A 20,362-nucleotide genomic window follows, 5' to 3' on the forward strand; every position below is an offset into this window, starting at 1 on the left:
TACCACAGCATTCTGCAGTGATACGCCATCCCATCTGGTTTGTGCTTAGTGGGACTATCATTTGTTTTTCAACAGGACTAGGAGCCAACACATCTCCAAGCTGTGTAAGGGCCAATCACCTGACCTCAACCCAATTGAGATGGCTTGGGATGAGTTGGACCGCAGAGTGAAGGAAAAGCAGCCAACAAGTGCTCAGCATATGTGGGAACTCCTTCAAGACTGTTGGAAAAGCATTCCAGGTGAAGCTGGTTGAGAGAATGCCAAGAGTGTGCACAGCTATCCTCAAGACAAAGGGTGGCTACTTTGAAGAATCTAAAATCTAGAATATATTTTGATTTGTTTAACACTTTTTTGGTTACTACATGATTTCATATGTGTTATTTCATAGTTTTGATGTCTTCACTATTATTATACAATGTAGAAAATAGTAAAATAAAGAAAAACCCTTGAATGAGTAGGTGTGTCCAAACTTTTGACTGGTACTGTATATATCCAAAAAGATGACTGCAAAAAAAGCACTTGAAAGCAGCTGGATGATCATCAAGGGTCTTGGAAGAATGCTCTATGGACAGATGAGTCAAAGTAGAACTTTTTGAACGGCATGGGTCCCATTATTCTTGGCAAAAACCAAACTCTGCATTCCACTGTAAGAACCTTATACCGACGGTCAAGCATGGTGGGGGTTGTGGGATGGTTTGGGGATGCTTTGCTACCTCAGTACCTAGACATCTTGCCTTAATAGAATGAACCATGAATTCGGCTCTGTATCAGATAATTCTACAGAATGTCAGGCCGCCCGTTTTTGAGCTGAAGCTGAAGCGAAACTGTGTCATGCAGCAAGACAATGATCCAAAACACACAAGGGTCAAGTCTAAATGAAAATGGTTCAAAAGCAACACATTTGAAGATTTTGAATGCCTAGTCAAAGTCCGGACTTAATCCCAATTGAGATGTGGCAGGACTTGAAACAAGCAGTTAATGCTTGAAAACCCCAAAATGTTGCTGAGTTAAAGCAGTTCTGCATGGAAGAGTGGGCCAGAATTCCTCCACAGTGATGTAAGAGACTGATCAACATCTACAGGAAGCATTCGGTTGCAGTCATTGCAGCTAAAGATGGCACAACCAATTATTGAGTGTAAAGGGGCAATACATTTTTTTCACACAGGGGAATTGGGTGTTCCATCCCTTTTTTTATTATCATTAAATATGTAAAGTAAGTATCAATTTAGTTTATTTGTCAACTCAGGTTCCCTTTATCTAATAATAGCTTTTGGTTGAAGATCTGATAACGTTCAGGATCAAAAATAGAGAAAATTGAGAAAATCAGAAAGGGGACAAATTCTTTTTCACGGCACTATATACAGTATATATAATCTTCATAGACAGACATTGTCAGTAGAATGGCCTTACTGAATACCTCACTGACATTCAATTTTGCACTCAGATGCTACCTTTCCAACAAGTCAGTTTTTTGCCTTGCTAGAGCTGCCCTTGTCAACTGTAAGTGCTGTTATTGGGAAGTAGAAACGTCTAGGAGCAACAATGGCTCAGCCGCGAAGTGGTAGGCCACACAAGCTCACAGAATGGAAGCGCATAGCGCATAAAAATCGTCTGTCTTCAGTTGTAACACTCACTACCGAGTTCCAAACTGCCTCTGGAAGCAACGTCCGCACAATAACTGTTCGTTGGGAGCTTTTTGAAATGGGTTTCCATGGCTGAGCAGCCGCGCACAAGCCTAAGATCACCATGCGCAATGCCAAGCGTTGGCTGGCGTGGTTTAAAGCTCGCCGCCATAGGACTCTGGGGTGATGAATCACACTTCACCATCTGGCAGTCCGATGGATGAATCTGAGTTTGGCGGATGCCAGGAGAACAATACCTGCCCGAACGCATAGTGCCAACTGTAAAGTTTGGTGGAGGAGAAAATTATGGCCTGGAGATGTTTTTCGTGGTTCGGGATAAACCCCTTAGTTCCAGTGAAGGGAAACCTTAATGCTACAGCATACCATTCTAGACGATTCTGTGCTTCCAACTTTGTGGCTACAGTTTGGGGAAGGCCCTTTTCTGCACAAAGCAAGGTCCATACAGAAATGGTTTGTCGAGATCGATGTGGAAGAACTTGACTGGCCTTCAAAGAGCCCTGACCTTAAGCTCATCGAACACCTTTGGGATGAACTGGCACGCCGACTGCGAGCCAGGCCTGATCGCCCAACATCAGTGCCCAATCTCACTAATGCTCTTGTGGTTGAATAGAAGCAAGTCTCTGCAGCAATGTTTCAGCATCTTGTGGAAAGCCTTCCCAGAAGAGTGGAGGCTGTTGTAGCAGCAAAGAGGGGACCAACTACATATTAATGCCCATGATTTTGGAATGAGTTGTTCAGGTGTCCACACACTTTTGGTCATGTAGTGTACCTTTGTTTGGTTGTAGTGTGTAATAGTCTCCGGTTCTCTCTTTATTGTTTCCCCGTCGTCTTGTTGTTCTTCAGCACCGTTGTGCCTTTGCGTAGACGGAGGGATTTCTCTACTCACTTTGTTCATTGTGCCGGCCAATGACAGCAATGCGAAGAAATTGTCCATGGTGACATTTCTCCCCGACTTAAGGTTCCACAAGCCTCATCACCACAGTCTCCAACACTCACTCACCTGATGCCCGATGTGGATCTTTTCCCAGATGTTGAAAGCCGTTCAGCATGTACCATTACTTACGTTCTCACTGGGTAGCCTAGACCAGTGGTTGCCAACCTTTTCACGGTTCCTGTACCACCAACTGAGTTTTGCTCACCCCCCCCCCCCCCCCATGCACATTTTACCAGTGTCTCATGAGTCTTCTCTTCATCTGTGGTGGATAGGCCAAGTACCCCCGGGTGTCCTAGTACCCCCGGAATGGAAACCACTGGCCTAGAGTAGACTGATAAGACAGGATTCAGTGGACTGATATAGACGGGGGCGAAAATCTGATATCAACTTTGGAGGGGACAATTACATGACATTTTCTCAAGAGCAATTCCTGAGGGAGACACCAAAAGTAGTGCTGTAACACATAGCCTACGTTGTAATATGTTAAATGTATATTGAGGAACCATAATTACCACTGCTGGATAACTGATAGGTACAGTAGTTAAATGAAGGGTTGTCCCAACTTGTTAAAATGTTTAAATCATTATAATACTACTACTAATAATAGCAATGTTCCTTATCAGTCCAGTATGTATGCAGGTATTTACAACCAGCAATACCAAGCAAGGCCTGTAGGTGGTAATGGTACTGTACACTGTATGGGTGCAGGTTTCATAAATACAATGAACATGGTGCGATCTCATCTCAAAGAATCTCCATCGAGAACCATCACAAAGTTAGTCTCTGCACTGGACTGACCTTTTTTATTGAACTTTTTCTGATTAATGTATATGGTCATTAAATATGTGCCACTGGTTTGAGTCTATTACAACATCTTTACAAGAACAAAAACGCTCAGAATAAGTACAGTTCCAAAAGCAAGATAACTACTTCAATGAAAAACCCAAACAAATCAACCAAAATATCCTTCAGAAATACTTAGTTATTGTTCAGTCAGTGTCTCAACTCTTCAAACAACAGCTATGGACAAGTATGTCACACAAAGTATGCAATTTTAAATTAAATTAAATAAATAATTAGTAAGTGTACTGTCATGTACTAAAAACTACTAAACAAAATAACAAATATCATACTATACACCAGGGGTTCTCAAACAGGGTAGGTGGACCCCTAGGGGTCCCTGGTGTAATGACAAGGGGTCCATGAAATAAAAAAGTGTAATGAACGTATTCAGCAGCACAAGGATTCCACTAACTTTACATATAATATAGAGGGGGTGGAGGTCCCTGAGGACCACTCAAAACCTTGCCTGCCTTTCCTCAAAATATGCAGGGGTTCCAGTACTCAAAAAAGGTTGAGAACCACTGCTATACACACTACTGAACAAAAGAACCGAACCTATGTTTGAGGGTTTCAATGGATCCAACAAATTGCTGGCAGATATTTTTATTCAAGACTGTCCAGCCTGTCTTTATGTACATTACAGACAAAATTCTGATCAGCACCTCAACTTGGTCAACCAACCTTCACTGGAAGCCTCCTGAGGACCTCTGCTGCCTCTCAACTGCTGCTGCAGGGGTATTTGTTGCGAAAGAGAGGCAACTGCACTGAAAGAGAATCTATTTTCAGCTCAGGGTACTGATCTAGAGACTCATCCAACTCCCCCATGAGAAGCACTCTTTCCAACTTTTACAGAATGTTTAGACTGTCCTGGTCAAAACGGTCGCCAAACTGAACCTCCACACCATCCAACACTTTAAAAAAATTATGCCCTATAGTGATCCACTGCTTTGCCAGCAAATCGTCTTGAGTTTATCTCAATAGATTCAATCAATGTTGTTGCTTTCTCAAACAGTGCAAGGTAGCTTTCGTCATTTCTGCTGTTTACCCCACGCGCTGGATAACTGGACACTGATTGGATTCAGCTGATGTGCTGTTACAGTTACACAGTGGCGGTGAGTTTGGCAGTTTTGATGTGCTGTGAATTTTACAATGGCTTTTCTCCCGTTCCTAAATCCTGCACTAATGAAGGCAGCATCCGCTCTTTGGCCAATAGATGGCTGACTTGAAAACCCTTGGCTACAGTGAAAACAACACTCCTTTTACTGATGGATTATAATGTAGCAGGGGAAATCGCCAAACCATCTCTCTTGAAACGTCAACACTCTGTTGGCAAGAGTTTGCAGTTCTATAAATTGTGGGTGTGGCTGATATGGTTTTGTGCCATCACTGAGGTAACTGGACAATGCTGTGCCACTGTCCCCTATACTGGTGCAGCTGGCAACAAGGGTGACACCTGGTCCTGCCGTGGCTGTGACACTGTCCCCTATACTGGTGCAGCTGGCAACAAGGTTGACACCTGGTCCTGCCGTGGCTGTGACACTGTCCCCTATACTGGTGCTGCTGGCAACAAGGTTGACACCTGGTCCTGCCGTGGCTGTGACACTGTCCCCTATACTGGTGCAGCTGGCAACAAGGGTGACACCTGGTCCTGCCGTGGCTGTGACACTGTCCCCTATACTGGTGCAGCTGGCAACAAGGTTGAGATCTGGTCCTGCCGTGGCTGTGACACTGTCCTCTGAAGTCTCTCTCCTTGGCTCTTCCCCTTTCACCCCCCTCACTGCCTCACAGTCTGTCTCTTAGAAGAGAAATAAGGTGTTTGCCGTGCTCCTAACTACCAGTACCCAAAACTACACAATTAATCACAACAGCAATACCATTGCCTTAAACAAATCTTAGTTCAGTCACCAGTTTAAGTTGAGAGTGGGGGTATCCATGGCATTTTTCAATTATGTCCCTATTTTACAAATGTAGAACCTTTCATAATGTTGCCAAACAAAGACTCAACAAACTCACCTGAGACTTCCTGTCTATGCCAGTCTGTCCCTGCCCACCTGTCCCTGCCAGTCTGTCTCTGCCAGTCTGTCCCTGCCCACCTGTCTCTGCCAGTCTGTCCCTGCCCATCTGTCCCCAGCTCTGCTGTCTGTGTGCCCTCTGTTGCCTGATCTGCCTAATGGCATCATTGTGAAACATTTACATTAGCATTTCACTTCTTTCTAATGAACATTTAATCAACTAGTCTTAGGCTACTAGGGTTCTTGCTTTGCGTTTTGGTGTCCTGAAAAATACTCTGTCTTTTTACTTTTTTCTGACATTTTTCTACCTGGCTGGCTAGCTGCACACACACACACACACACACGCACGCACGCACGCACGCACGCACGCACGCACGCACGCACGCACGCACGCACGCACACACACACACACACACACACACACACACACACACACACACACACACACACACACACACACACACACACACACACACACATACATACACACACACACACACACACACACACACACATACACACACACACACACACACACACACACACACACACACACACACACAGTGTGTAGGTTATTTACAGTAGGAGATGGGCTTCCATCATCTTATCTTCTATCATTCTATATGGGCTTCGATCTAAAAGGTAGCTAGCAAATGTGAAATGGTGACAAGTGACAAGTGACAAGTGACAAGAGTTGACAGCTGTGTGAGTTCACCATTTACACAACATATGCTGCAACCTTTTTTAATTTTAACATAGTTTGTTTCATATTGGCTGGCTTCCAGCAATAGCTCAATTTGCAAAGCTAGCGAGCACCAATTCCGTTTCTGTGGTGTTTGCTATAATCTTTGCTATTGTCAGTTTACTCCAAGATCAGCACACGTGCTTCAAAGTCCCATAGCGACAATTTTCTTTTTGCAACGAGACCATTAAAGATATTTAAGACAATGGTTGAAGAGAGTGTAGTTCTGTTCAGTTGGGAGTTCAGTTTATCGCTAACCTTATCACAGGGACTTTGAAGCACTGCAGCTGCATGCTGATCTAAACTGACGATAGCAAAGATTCCATCTTTGACGACGCCACATAAATGGAATAGGTACTAGCTAGCTTGATAGTCAATGTTTGCCTGCTAGCTCTGCAAATTCAGCTAGTGTGTGTGTGAACCCTGCCAACATAAAAATACAAATAAAACATTGCTATGGCTCGATTGACTGGATTAACCTCACGTCAGTTACGTGTATTGAGTGCGGGGGATCGCAATCTTTTGAAACTTAAAAACACGCTATAGTGTGTATAATCAGCACAAGTGCTTTCATTGCGTATTATTCATATTATTGAAATTACATAGTTATGTTTACAGTGATATATTGGGGGGGACAAATCATATTTTTCCCAGGATGGGGGGGTCGTGTGTCCCCCGTCCCCCCTGGGATTTCCGCCTATGGATATAGGGTACACTGTTTGGAGATTAGAATAGATCAATACAGTAGAATGGCCGGCCCTGTTTTTAATTCACAATTGGTGATTTACATACTTCTACATTGTTCGCTTCCCCTCACTCATCAACTCCCCCATTCATCCCCTTTCTCACCCATCATATTTTAGTTAATTTATTTAATCTGTTGTTGAGCGTGTGAAATTTATTTCGGTATAGTTTAGGTTCCGTTTCGAGGAATCTAAACTACTCTCGGGGTGACTGTCAGCTGAGCACTACACATTCAACTGTCAGGAGAAGGATGGGCAATGGGGGGGGAACCTTTCACAAAATGACATGCCCTCCTAAAACTGGTTATAACTGCAGTTGTGTTTGTGATATTAAGATTCTAACACCGACACTGTGTTATATAGACTTATTTTGGAAAAGTCTAGAACGGAAGCGGGCAAGACAAAAAAAAAAGTTTTTTTTTTTGCTTTAATTCAGAGCTGCTTTAGTGTTAAACTAGAGGATTTTTGTTTGGCGGCATACATTTTCAGTGAAAAATGGTTATAAATGGAATTGACCATATAAAGACTTTACTATTTACTTGAGATATTAAACCTTTACTAAATAAATACATGACCATATCCTGAGAGCTGGAGAGAGCTGTTTGCTCACATCCAGTCAGAACATGGCGGCAGGCGGCAGGTAGCCTAGTGGTTAAGAGCGTTGGTCCAGTAACCGAAAGGTTGCTGGTTCCAATCCCTGAGCATACAAGGCGGACAAATCTGCTGTTCAGCCTTTGAGCAAGGCAGTTAACCCCCAGCAACTATTGCTCTTTGGGCACCAATGACGTGGATGTTGATTAACGCAACCCCCCCCCCCCCCACTCTGATTCAGAGTGGTTGGGTAAAATGTCGAAGACACATTTTGGTTGAATGCATTCAGTTGTGCAACTAACCAGGTATCCCCCATCCCAAAAATAATATCTCCCCTGTTCTCTCTTGGGTTTACCCACCCTATCTTACAGATGTCCAGACAGATAGGCACACGGACACACACACACACCTCTGCTGCGGACTGTCGGTTGCTAAGAAATGCTGTTTCCGGAGTCCTGGACTCGGCTGAGCATCCCAAGGTCTCCTGCACAGTCACATCTCTACCACCGTGTAGTCAATCACCTTGACGATAAGGCCATGCTGTCCTGTTGGTACACTACTACACATCACTTCAATTTAGCCTGGCTGGGCTGCAGTCAAACTGTAATTCCACATAGCTCCAACAATCCTAAAACATGAGGCAAATCAGGGTGAGAGAAAAAAATAATAAACTCAATGTTTGTCCACCGTGTAACGCTTCTTTAAGTGAGGAGAGAAGAAGAGTGAGACTGCACGGATGTAAAGAAAGAGACAAAGAGAGAGCGACTGCACGGTTGGGCGCACCAGGCTATTTAAGGCACTGGAGATGATGTGACTATTAGTTACATGGACTCAGCCATTGTCTGGCTTTATGGCGTAACATTCGGTATTTACCCATAAAGCACAGAGCATAGAAGCACAGGTGGGTGACTTTGTTCTGTTGAGAGGAGGACTGGGAGAAGCGATGAGGCAGAGGAGGGAGAGAATAGCAGATTATAATGTGTGACCATGCTGGATTATCTGAGACTGGGTCCAGGTGCACAGTGACTTGCGCATTTACGACGTCTCTTCGAAGCTATAGTAACGACACTGCTTTCCATAACACTCTAACACAACATGCAGATACACTGAATGGTAACGTTGTGATGCGAGTGTGGAATAAAATCGACTGCAGTTTTATGTTCCTCACCTCTCGAGAGGTAGGTCGTCGCACTTCCTCTCAGTCGACTTCCTCTCCAGAGAGCATTCCAGGGGTGAACTAGCTGTCCGTCTGGAATGAGGAAAGCAGAGCGTCTAAAATAGTATGTTTGAAAACAGTGTTTGAAGAGAGAGATTTAATGATGTAGCACATAGCAGTGCGGACATCAGAGAACTTCAAAGTTACAACTTCTTACACTTTGTCCTGTGTGTTTAACATTGAGGTCTGCACCTGTCTCTTTCTCTTTTACACACACACGCACACACAGTAAATCTTTCATGAGAATACTCCCGCCTTTTCTCTCCTCTCTCTTCTATCTCTCTTTTCATTCTGACACGTTCACAGCTTTCCCCCCAAGCGGGTTCATCTCTGTCAATCCCTTCACAGAAAGATGGGGAGACGCTGGCGGAGACAGAAAGTGAGAGAAAATGTTTGAGAGAGAGAGATGTGAGAGAGCTTTGAGAAGTTTTGAGCGGCGTAGAAGGGGTGGAGAGGGAGGAAAGGAGAGGTGGAGAGGGAGGAAAGGAGAGGTAGGGAGGGGAAGAGATAAGGGTATGTGCGGGGAGAGGTTGTTTCTGGCCTTTTCAGGAACTTTTCCCTGCAGTTCTACCTGCGGGTTTAAGGTGTGTGTTTCTGAAGCTTTGAAAAGTTTGGCCTCTGAGGTACAGAGTGTGCATACATACTGCAGACTATACTATATCAGAGAGAGAGAAAGAGAGAGAGAGCGATACAGACAGAGAGAGAAGAGATATTAAAGAGAGCGATGGCAGCAGCCCTCTTGACTGTTTTCGGAGGCCATTTTGTAATCGCCTCGGCAACGATTTCCTGTCCAGAAACATTAGACTGTGAACAGCTCCAATTAAACCACAGTTCTACGATTTCATTCTAACTCCTCTCTCTGAGAAACAAAGGTGACAAAACACTAAATCCTCATTTGCCACCTCTCGTAGTTCTCTCCTCTTCCCTCTCTGCCTTTCCCCATCCCTCTCTCCCCGCTCCCTCTCTGCCTCTCCTCTCCCAATCTCTCTCTACCTCTCCTCTCCCCATCTCTTTCTCCTCCTATCACTTTCTGAGGGATTGAATGTGAACAGGGCCTCTCTCTAGTCACATCTCCCCCTTCCTCGCTCCCCTTCTCTCTCCATACATACCATCCCTCCCTCCCTACCTATTCTCCTCTCCTCTCCTCCCCTTTCATCTCCTCCATGTGATACAGTCTACTGCTTTCATCTCTCTCCTCCCCCCATGTTCCAACCCAAACTCCCAGCCTGCCCTTTTCAGGAACTTCTAGACAGACAGACACAGGTTTTTAAAAAGTGTACCCAATGTGTCGTGACTTCACAGCCCAGTGGTTCCGGCTATTCACACGGATTGGCTATTGAATGTCACCACACTTGTCTCCTCCCCACCTGTCCGTCAAACCAGGGGAGGATGTCATGTTTTCACTGACTTGTTCAAAGAGGGGACAGATGAGAAAATAGGGTGAGGTGTGAGGGAGGATAGTGAGAAGAGCCTGAGGATAGGTAGACAGAAGAGAGAGAGAGCGAAAAGGGAGGAGAGAGGGGAGCGAAAAGTCCATGTTTCTTTTTGAGGAGATAACTGTAGTCTTGCAGCGTGAAGTACTCTGATCCTGAATCAAACATGACCACTCTAAACTGAGAGAAAAACATAGAGTAGTCTCCTTTTGAACAGCTAAGGAAGGCTTGACACTGACTAAAGTCTGTCAGAATAAAATGTTTAAATGATAGAGCTGACTGAGCGAGGGCTTTTTTTGTTGTTGTTTATGGAAGAAGTGCGTTTACGAGAACTCATGTACAGAGAAAGAACAACACTGTGAGTGAAAACAGCATTTCACCCCTAGTGATATGAAAGTTTACCCAAACCCTTAATCTAAAGTTTCTTCTCCATCACATTCTATAGTCATGTTTCTCTCTCTCTTGCTCTATCGTTCTTTCCTTCTCCCTCTCTCTTTTTTTCCTCTCTCTCTCCCTCTCTCTCTCTCTCCCTCCGTCTCTCTGTTGTTTCTCAGGAATGTATGGACTTGTTGTTTGTGTTCTAGTGTGTGAGTTCTATCATTAGAGAGGGAAGGAAGGAGAGATGGATGGAGGGAAGGACATTAAGGGCTTTAAAATGGTTTTCCCTCATTGAAGGACTAGGCATTGGCTTTGAGAAAGGTGTGTGTGTGTGTCTGAGGGGACCCCGATGAGGGAAGAATGCTGTACAAGAATACACTGGAAGGTGTTGACAAATGTTTGATCCTGCTTTCTCTGACGAGGCTGTGTGTGTGTGTGTGTGTGTGTGTGTGTGTGTGTGTGTGTGTGTGTGTGTGTGTGTGTGTGTGTGTGTGTGTGTGTGTGTGTGTGTGTGTGTGTGTGACAGCTCTTGCCGTCAGAGAGGGTTTTTGACAGAGCATATCCCTGTGTGTCTGATCTAATTGAAAACATCCCTCAGGGCTTCATCATTTGTTTATGTGCTGACACCATCAAGGTGTTTCTCTGTGTGTGTCATTTTCAAGCACACACACACTTTTCTGTTTAATTACGAATCCGAAACTGAAGAGGGGGAGTAACGAAGGGAGGGAGGGAAGGGAGGAGAGAAGGGCAGTTTTTAATAAGTAAATATCGATTAGATTAATCATTTTTAATGTTTTGTTTTCTTCTTTTATCTCTCGCTGCCTCCCTGTATAACATTTCTTCTGTGAGTATAACGTCTGTACTGTGGAGTAGGACGTTCGTAGAAACCAGGGATGGGCAACTTTGACGGGGGTGGGGGCCAGAAAAATGATCCCTAGTTTCCCACTTGGGAAGTATCAGAATCAACCAATAGGAAGCTCTACACACACAATTTCTAACTTGGATGTTCCACATTTCCGATAGCACGTGAAAGGTGAGTTATACACCTGTATTGCTCTGGTGCTGTCCAACTGTAAAAATGTGGTAGGTTGGTTTGCTGGTCTACCCATCTCTCTTTCTGTCCACCGTTAGAGCTGTAATAGAAATGAGTGTGTGTCAACCCAACGCCATTGATCAACTGCTGATTAGCCAGACAATATGTACATTATTAATGTGAGTGTGTGTATGTGTGTCCAGTATTAATGTATCTATCTGTGTACATTATTAATTTGTCCCTACTCTGTCAGTGTTTCCATTATGAATGAAGATAGTCACCAGGCCAGATGCCAGTGGTGACATAGTGACACCACACAGTCCATCGCTAGCCCAAGAGGAGAAAGTTGCTCTGTTTAGAAAGTTACAACTATTAAGTATGAAAAGTATTCCACATAGAATACAAGTGTATGTAGCGAATTGCCATGGGGTTGCAGTTTGGTGTGTGTGTGTGTGTGTGTGTGTGTGTGTGTGTGTGTGTGTGTGTGTGTGTGTGTGTGTGTGTGTGTGTGTGTGTGTGTGTGTGTGTGTGTGTATATATAAAGCGAGTGATGTAGTATAATTTCCTTGTCAAACCATGATAACAATACAGTCACGGGTGTCTAGTCTCTTTGTTCTGCATTTCCCTCAGTTACGGTAACCAGGGCTGGCTGTTGCCGCCAGGCACTCTTATAGTTCTTCGTTTCCTGTTTGATGATGATGCATTTCCTCTCTTCCTGTTCTTTGGTGTGTTGCGTTTAATTGAATCCCTTTGGTGTATCATTGTGTATGCGAGTAACATTGTTTCCTTTGGATGTAGGAAAAACAGTGTTTCCTTTCGTATTTAGACCTGCGCTCCAGGTAGATGTTTCCCATCGGAACCGAATCTAAGATCAACTCATCTTCCCTCAAACCCAGCCTGAACCATTAAGGTGAAAAACACAAAACTGCCTATAGATCAGTTTCATCATCCCACGCCGAGCACTGCACCTGCTGTGGACCCAGTCTGACCCCAGTGCATTGTGGGTTGGTGTGATGGACGACTGGGCGTTCTCTAATGGGATTTAAAAAAGGACAGGTCGTTTGTCCTAACACAGCAAGGGCACACGCACGCACACTGGGATGACAAACGGTGTTGGTGTTTAACACAGTTAACTGGGGTGAAGTGAGGTTACTGACTGTGTTGATCTATTATCTGTAGCTTTCACAGCGTGTTTGGGTGTGTCTTTATTATATCAGGCACAGGTTCGTCTGTGTTTATAAATGGCTGTTTACCTTCCATATTGATTGTGCTCACATCGTTGGCTTCAGATCATCCTCTAACCAGATTCAGAATGCTCAGGTGGTCAATAAAATATATGTCCAATACAACAAACTGTCTTTACTTTTAGAAGTGATTCTCTGACTGATTCTGTCTGTCTGTCTGTCTGTCTGTCTGTCTGTCTGTCTGTCGCCCGCTCTCTCTCTCGCCCGCTCTCTCTCTCTCTCGCCCGCTCTCATTCACTCTCTTTCAAAAGTTATCTGAGCAAGTCATTATTCAACACTGAATCTGTGTAGATTGTTCTTGTTCCTTTAAGCTTTTTAATTATTTTTTTTGACTAGATACATTGGGAAGGGCACTCAACATGTACAGCACTGACACAAATTACTGATGATTGGCTGAAATAAGTTGATAATAAGAAGAATGTGGGAGCTGTTTTGTTAGACTTCAGTGCAGCTTTTGAGATTATCAATCATAGTCTGCTGAATAAACATATGTGTTATGGCTTTATATCCTCTGCCAAATCGTGGATCGAGAGTTGCCTATCTAACAGAACACAGAGGGTGTTCTTTAATGGATGCCTCTCTAATGTAAATCAGGTCGAGTTAGGCATGCCTCAAGGTAGCTGTCTTGGCCCCTTACTTTTTTCAAATGTTACTATTGACCTACCGCTAGCCTTCAGTAAAGTGTGTTTATGTACCAGTGTGTCGATATACTAGGGCTCTTCCCGACTATAAAAATCTTGGTTGACCGAGAGCCGTCTGTTCTTTTGACCAATCAATTGGTTGAAATTTTAAAACGTGTATTTTTCCATATATAGACACATCCTATATGTTTTAATCGAATCAGCTATACCCACTGAGCTTTGCCGATGCTTTAAGCACACTGTTTGATTAAATAATTAAGACACACGGATGACTAGAGGGAGTCTGACCGCAATTGATTTTATTGTGCCTGGCTCAGACTTGCTGCACTGTGTAAATAATTTCTTTACAGCAAGTGACTGTGTGACTAGCACCCGTTGTCTTTCCTCCCTGCTGTAGCGACCACCACAATGAGCAAAGCTGTCATCATGGCAAATGGTTGATACTTTAAAGAATCTCAAATATGAAATATATTTTGATTTGTTTAACACTTATTTGGTTACTACATGATTCCATATGTGCTATTTCATAGGTTTGATGTCTTCACTATTATTCTACAATGTAGAAAATAGTAAAAATAAAGAAAAACCCTGCTATGAGTAGATGTGTCCAAACTTTTGACTGGTACTGTATACTGAACAAAAATATAAACGCAACATGTAAAGTGTTGGTCCCATGTTTCATGAGCTGAAATAAAAGATCCCAGAAATGTTCCATATGCACAAAAAGCTTATTTCTCTCCAACTTTGTGCACAACTCCAACTTTGCCAAGATAATCCATCCACTGACAGGTGTGTGTTACGCCCTGACCATAGAGAGCCCTTGTTTCTCTATGGTGTAGTAGGTCAGGGCGTGACTAGGGGGTATTCCAGTTTATAATGTCTATGTTGTGTTCTAGTTTATATTTTCTATGTTGGTGTTTTGTATGATTCACAATTAGAGGCAGCTGGTAATCGTTGTCTCTAATTGGGGATCATATTTAAGTAGCTATTTTTCCCACCTGTGTTGGTGGGATATTGTTTTGTGGTTGTGCATGTGCACCACGTAGTCACGTTTCGTTGTTCGTTTATTGATTTATTGTTTTTGCTTAAAGTTTCACTTTGAAATAAATATGTGGAACTCAACATCCGCTGCGCCTTGGTCCCGTTCTTACGACAACCGTGACAGTGTACCATATCAAGAAGCAAATTAAACAGCATGATTATTACACAGGTGCATCTTGTGGTGGGGGCAATAAAAGGCCAATCTAAAATGTGCAGTTTTGTCACATGACACAATGCCACAGATGCCTTAAGTTTTGAGGGAGAGTGCAATAATCATCCTGACTGCAGGAATGTCCACCAGAGCTGATGCCAGAGAATTGAATGATCATTTCTCTACCATAAGCCACCTCCAACGTCGTTTTCGAGAATTTGGCCTCCAGCCGGCCTCACAACCGCAGACCACGTGTAACCACGACAGCCCAGGGCCTCCACATCCGGCTTCTTCTCCTGCGGGATCGTCTGAGATCAGACACCCAGACAGCTGATGAAACTGTAATAAAACCCTTTTGTGTCGAAAAACAAATTCAGACATGTTGGGCCTGGCTCCCCAGTGTGTGGGCCTATGCCCTGCCCTCGCCCACTCATGGCTGCTCCTCTGTCTAGTCATGTGAAATCCATAGATCAGGGCCTAATGAATTTGTTTAAATTGACCGATTTCCTTATATGAACTGTAGCTCAATAAAATCGTTGAAATTGTTGCATGTTGCGTTTATATTTTTTTGTTCAGTATATGTGGATGATTTATATAAAGCCCGGCACAGTTAGGCTGTTGATTATAGACCTAATTAATTAAGGGTTTCCTCCTCATTTTCATAGACAATTAAGGCAAGGGCTATTTTCACGTCTCCTAACTCCGCTGCTGCCTCCACCACATTGTTCTCAACACCAATATGCTGGGAAACTTTGCTATTATGCACATAGCAACATGGTCTAGGGAGAGGCGCCAATTCAACAGCACACTGGTGTTTCAGAACCGTGGACAGCGACCGCTATCCATTTGTTATAAAATAGTCAAATTGCTATTAGTGTTGGACCATTGTTCTTATGTAATATAACCATATACATTTTCAGTAGCACATGTCTTACTGTGTACACTCATGACCCACTATTATACACACCAGCTACCACAGCAAATGAAAACCCTGCAACACTACCAAAACGATGCAGTCACTTTTAGAATGCTTGGCCAGATATAAGTTTGTCCTAAATATATGGAAACTGCCATGGTCAAAACATATTGATGCAACGATAGCTAAGATGGGGGGAGAAGTCTGTCCTGGAAAAGCACTGCTCTGTTTTCTTGACATCACAATCAATAGAACAAGTCCTACAGGCCTTAGTTTTATCACGCCTGGACTACTGGCCATGTGTATGGTCAAGGCGGCTGGCCCTTAAATGTACGCGGAGGGCTAATATCAATAAACATGAATGTCAATCTCTCCTGGCTCAAAGTAGAGGAGAGAGGGACTACGACCACTACTAGTCTTTGTGAGATGTATTGATGTGTTGAAAGCTCCGAGCTGTCTGTTCAAACAGCGTGTCTAACACACAGCTCAGACACCGTTACCCCACGAGACATGTCACCAGAGGTCCCTTCACAAGTCCCTAACACACAGCTCAGACACCGTTACATACCCCACGAGACATCAAATCAAATCAAATTTATTTATATAGCCCTTCGTACATCAGCTGATATCTCAAAGTGCTGTACAGAAACCCAAGCCTAAAACCCCAAACAGCAAGCAATGCAGGTGTAGAAGCACGTCACCAGAGACATGTCACCAGAGGTCCCTTCACAAGTCCCTAACACACAGCTCAGACACCGTTACCCCACGAGACATGTCACCAGAGGTCCCTTCACAAGTCCCTAACACACAGCTCAGACACCGTTACATACCCCACGAGACATCAAATCAAATCAAATTTATTTATATAGCCCTTCGTACATCAGCTGATATCTCAAAGTGCTGTACAGAAACCCAAGCCTAAAACCCCAAACAGCAAGCAATGCAGGTGTAGAAGCACGTCACCAGAGACATGTCACCAGAGGTCCCTTCACAAGTCCCTAACACACAGCTCAGACACCGTTACCCCACGAGACATGTCACCAGAGGTCCCTTCACAAGTCCCTAACACACAGCTCAGACACCGTTACATACCCCACGAGGCATGTCACCAGAGGTCCCTTCACAAGTCCCTAACACACAGCTCAGACACCGTTACATACCCCATGAGAAATGTCACCAGAGGTCCCTTCACAAGTCCTTAACACACAGCTGAGACACCGTTACCCCACGAGACATGTCACCAGAGGTCCCTTCACAAGTCCCTAACACACAGCTCAGACACCGTTACCCCACGAGACATGTCACCAGAGGTCCCTTCACAAGTCCCTAACACACAGCTCAGACACCGTTACCCCACGAGACATGTAACCAGAATTCCCTTCACAAGTCCCTAACACACAGCTCAGACACCGTGACATACCCCACGAGACATGTCACCAGAGATCCCTTCACAAGTCCCTAACACACAGCTCAGACACAGTTACCCCACGAGACATGTAACCAGAGGTCCCTTCACAAGTCCCTAACACACAGCTCAGACACAGTGACATACCCCACGAGACATGTCACCAGAGGTCCCTTCACAAGTCCCTAACACACAGCTCAGACACCGTTACCCCACGAGACATGTCACCAGAGGTCCCTTCACAAGTCCCTAACACACAGCTCAGACACCGTTACATACCCCACGAGACATGTCACCAGAGGTCCCTTCACCAGTCCCTAACACACAGCTCAGACACTGTTACCCCACGAGACATGTCACCAGAGGTCCCTTCACAAGTCCCTAACACACAGCTCAGACACAGTTACTCCACGAGACATGTTACCAGAGGTCCCTTCACAAGTCCCTAACACACAGCTCAGACACAGTTACTCCTCGAGACATGTCACCAGAGGTCCCTTCACAAGTCCCTAAGTCCAGTTCAGAGTCTGGGAAACGCACAGTACTACATAGAGCCATGACTACATGGAACTCTCTTCAACATCAAGTAACTCAAGCAAGCAGTAAAATCAGATTTTAAAAAATCAGATGAAACATCACCTCGTGGCACAACGCGGACGAACACACGCATACGCACACACTCTAACACATGCACTCAACACACACACACACACAGTGTAATATTGTATTATTGTAGTATTGTACATTTTAAATTGTACATTTGTGATTGAGAGAAAATGTAATAATGTATTGTATTATTTTGTTTATGATGTAGGCTGTTGTTTTGTTGTGATGTAATTATTCTATTCCTGTTTGGACTCCAGGAAGTGTAGCTGCTGCCTTGGCAGGAGCTAATGGGGATCCTAATGAATGCAAAGTACAAAATGCATACTCTAATTTCTGTCTTTTGTATTTTATGTAAGGCTGTGTATGATTCTAGCACCTCTCCATTGTGTTCCTTAACTCCCTATCCTCTACGTGGTTTGAACGAGCCTCCATGCTGGTGATCTTGTTGAACTGCGTCACCCTGGGGATGTTCCAACCCTGTGAGGACCACGACTGTGAGTCGGAACGATGCAAGATCCTGGAGGTATATTCTTCATCTCTCCTTTTATCACTCCATCGCTCTCTATCTCTGTCTGGTTTTTCTTTGTGTCTCTCTCTGTCTCCCTCTCTCTTTCTTTCTCCTTCTCTCCCTCTCTTCATCTCTCTGATGTCAGACAGTGAGGTGCGTGCTATCACTGCAGATACATGTGCAGCCTAGAGATTCAACGCACTTTCATCCATTACATGTTCTCTCCATCCATCTCTCTCTTTCTGTTTCCCTTCTTCTTCGTCTCTCCCTCTGTCTCTCTCTCGCTCACTCTTTCTTCATCTCTCTGTTATGAGACATGTTATCACCCTTCACCGAGAGACAATATTCTCCCCTCCCCTCATGGCCTCCTGAGCCAAGTCTAGTTCTCTGAGTATTTGTGTGACCTTTCATGTGTCTGTGTGTGTGTGTGTGTGTGTGTGTGTGTGTGTGTGTGTGTGTGTGTGTGTGTGTGTGTGTGTGTGTGTGTGTGTGTGTGTGTGTGTGTGTGTGTGTTTTCATTAATAATGCTGAGTGAACCTAAAGAGAACACTAATGATCAGACTGAGCTGTTGGAGAACAGCATATTTAACTTCTACTCTGAGGTGTCCATTAGATGGACTGGCTACTAGCCTTACACTGCTGTTGGGCACACGTCCAGTTATGATCTTACCCAGAGTGTTTTCTCAGCAATACTTACAGACTGGTTAGTTCCGCCTCAACTTCCCCTTTAATTGATCATTAAGAGTTTGGGGAAAACGTATTACTTATGAGTAGTTGAAATAAGAATTGTGAGTCTGTGTGATTGAAACAAAAAGAAAGTGTGTGTGTGTGTGTGTGTGTGTGTGTCTGGTTGAAATAACATAGATAACAACATTCCAACTGAATATTCTTCGTATGAAAATATAGCCACTATGTATGCTAATTCTGCCTGTCAGAGCTCTGAATGAGATTATCGCAGGGTTCAAATACTGTCAGCTAGCATCTGTAGCCGAGACACACACACACACACACACACACACACACACACACACACACACACACACACACACACACACACACGCACACACACACACACACACACACACACACACACACACACACACACATGTCTGAGTGTGTGTGAAGCTTTGGTGTGTGTGTGTGTCTCCTCCCATCTCCTCCTGATACACACACACACACACACACACAAACACACACACACACACACACACACACACACACATGCACACACACATGCACACTCACACACACATGCAGGAGTATCTCTCCAAGTCAAACCCGGGAACAACGCAAGACTATTATTACAAGGCCTGTGACAATAGACTAACACATACAAAATATAAACTGCAGCTTGGATACACACACCTTCTGTAGACACACAGCAGAAGACCTTGATTTGCTTCTCTTTCCTCTCCCGTACACGTGTCTGAGTGTGTGTGAAGCTTTGGTGTTTGTGTGTGCTTCCTCCCATCTCCTCCTGATGCAGAGATAGAGGCTTCTCTATCGCTCCTCGCCTGGGGTTCCTCAAAACACTCGCAATCACACACACACTCTGCAGTTCCCAGAAACCCTTCCTCTGCTACAGTAACATGGAATCAGGACAAATGTCACTAGTTCCATGTCGGAATGTGGCACAATGCTCAATGCACTCCCACCTCCCCATTTCTGCCTGCAAAACCACTCAATCATTCCAACACACGTTCTACCTCCGGCATAGAGAGTGTTTGCACTGCACAGTATCTCGCAAGGTGCATATCTGTGTGGGTTGACTTACATAGGCAGCGGTTTGTCTGTGTGCGTGTGTCAGTCCTCTCTCTGCTTTGTGTATTGAATACTGCACCAAAGGCAGCATGGCTAGAGGGGAAAGAGAGGGAGAGGGAGTAGAGGTTAATCAGAGAAGCATTCTGAATGGGGTTCCAGTTTCATTCCTGCCCAGAGGGAGAGTATCCGTGTGGCTCCCTAAAGGACCCCGGGAAAGGATGGGATTGGCCTTTTGAACTTCCTATCGACTGTATTTTGCACTCTCTCTCTCTCTCTCTCTCTCTCTCTCTCTCTCTCTCTCTCTCTCTCTCTCTCGCTCTCCCTCTCTCACTCTCTTGCTCTCTCTCTCTCTCTCTCTCTCTCAGTTTCACGCTCTCTCTCTCTCTCTCTATTTCACGCTCTCTCTCTCTCTCTCTATTTCACACTCTCTCTCTTTCACTCTCTCTTGCTCTCTCGCTCTCTCTTGCTCTCTCTCACTCTCTCTTGCTCTCTCTCTCTCTATCCCCATCCCTCCCTCCCTG

General features: G+C 44.4%; 1 protein-coding gene across 1 annotated transcript in view; it reads left to right on the forward strand.

Moving 5' to 3' along the window:
- LOC139376635 (calcium channel, voltage-dependent, T type, alpha 1G subunit) overlaps positions 1–20,362 on the forward strand; it is a 319,317-nt gene that overhangs the window by 89,984 nt on the left and 208,971 nt on the right. The window contains exon 2 of the mRNA XM_071119441.1: positions 17,984–18,095. Coding sequence (XP_070975542.1) covers positions 17,984–18,095 — 112 coding nt within the window. The remainder of the gene's footprint in view (positions 1–17,983; positions 18,096–20,362) is intronic.

This window comes from Oncorhynchus clarkii, chromosome 20, assembly GCF_045791955.1.
Source record: "Oncorhynchus clarkii lewisi isolate Uvic-CL-2024 chromosome 20, UVic_Ocla_1.0, whole genome shotgun sequence".
NCBI classification, from domain to species: domain Eukaryota; kingdom Metazoa; phylum Chordata; class Actinopteri; order Salmoniformes; family Salmonidae; genus Oncorhynchus; species Oncorhynchus clarkii.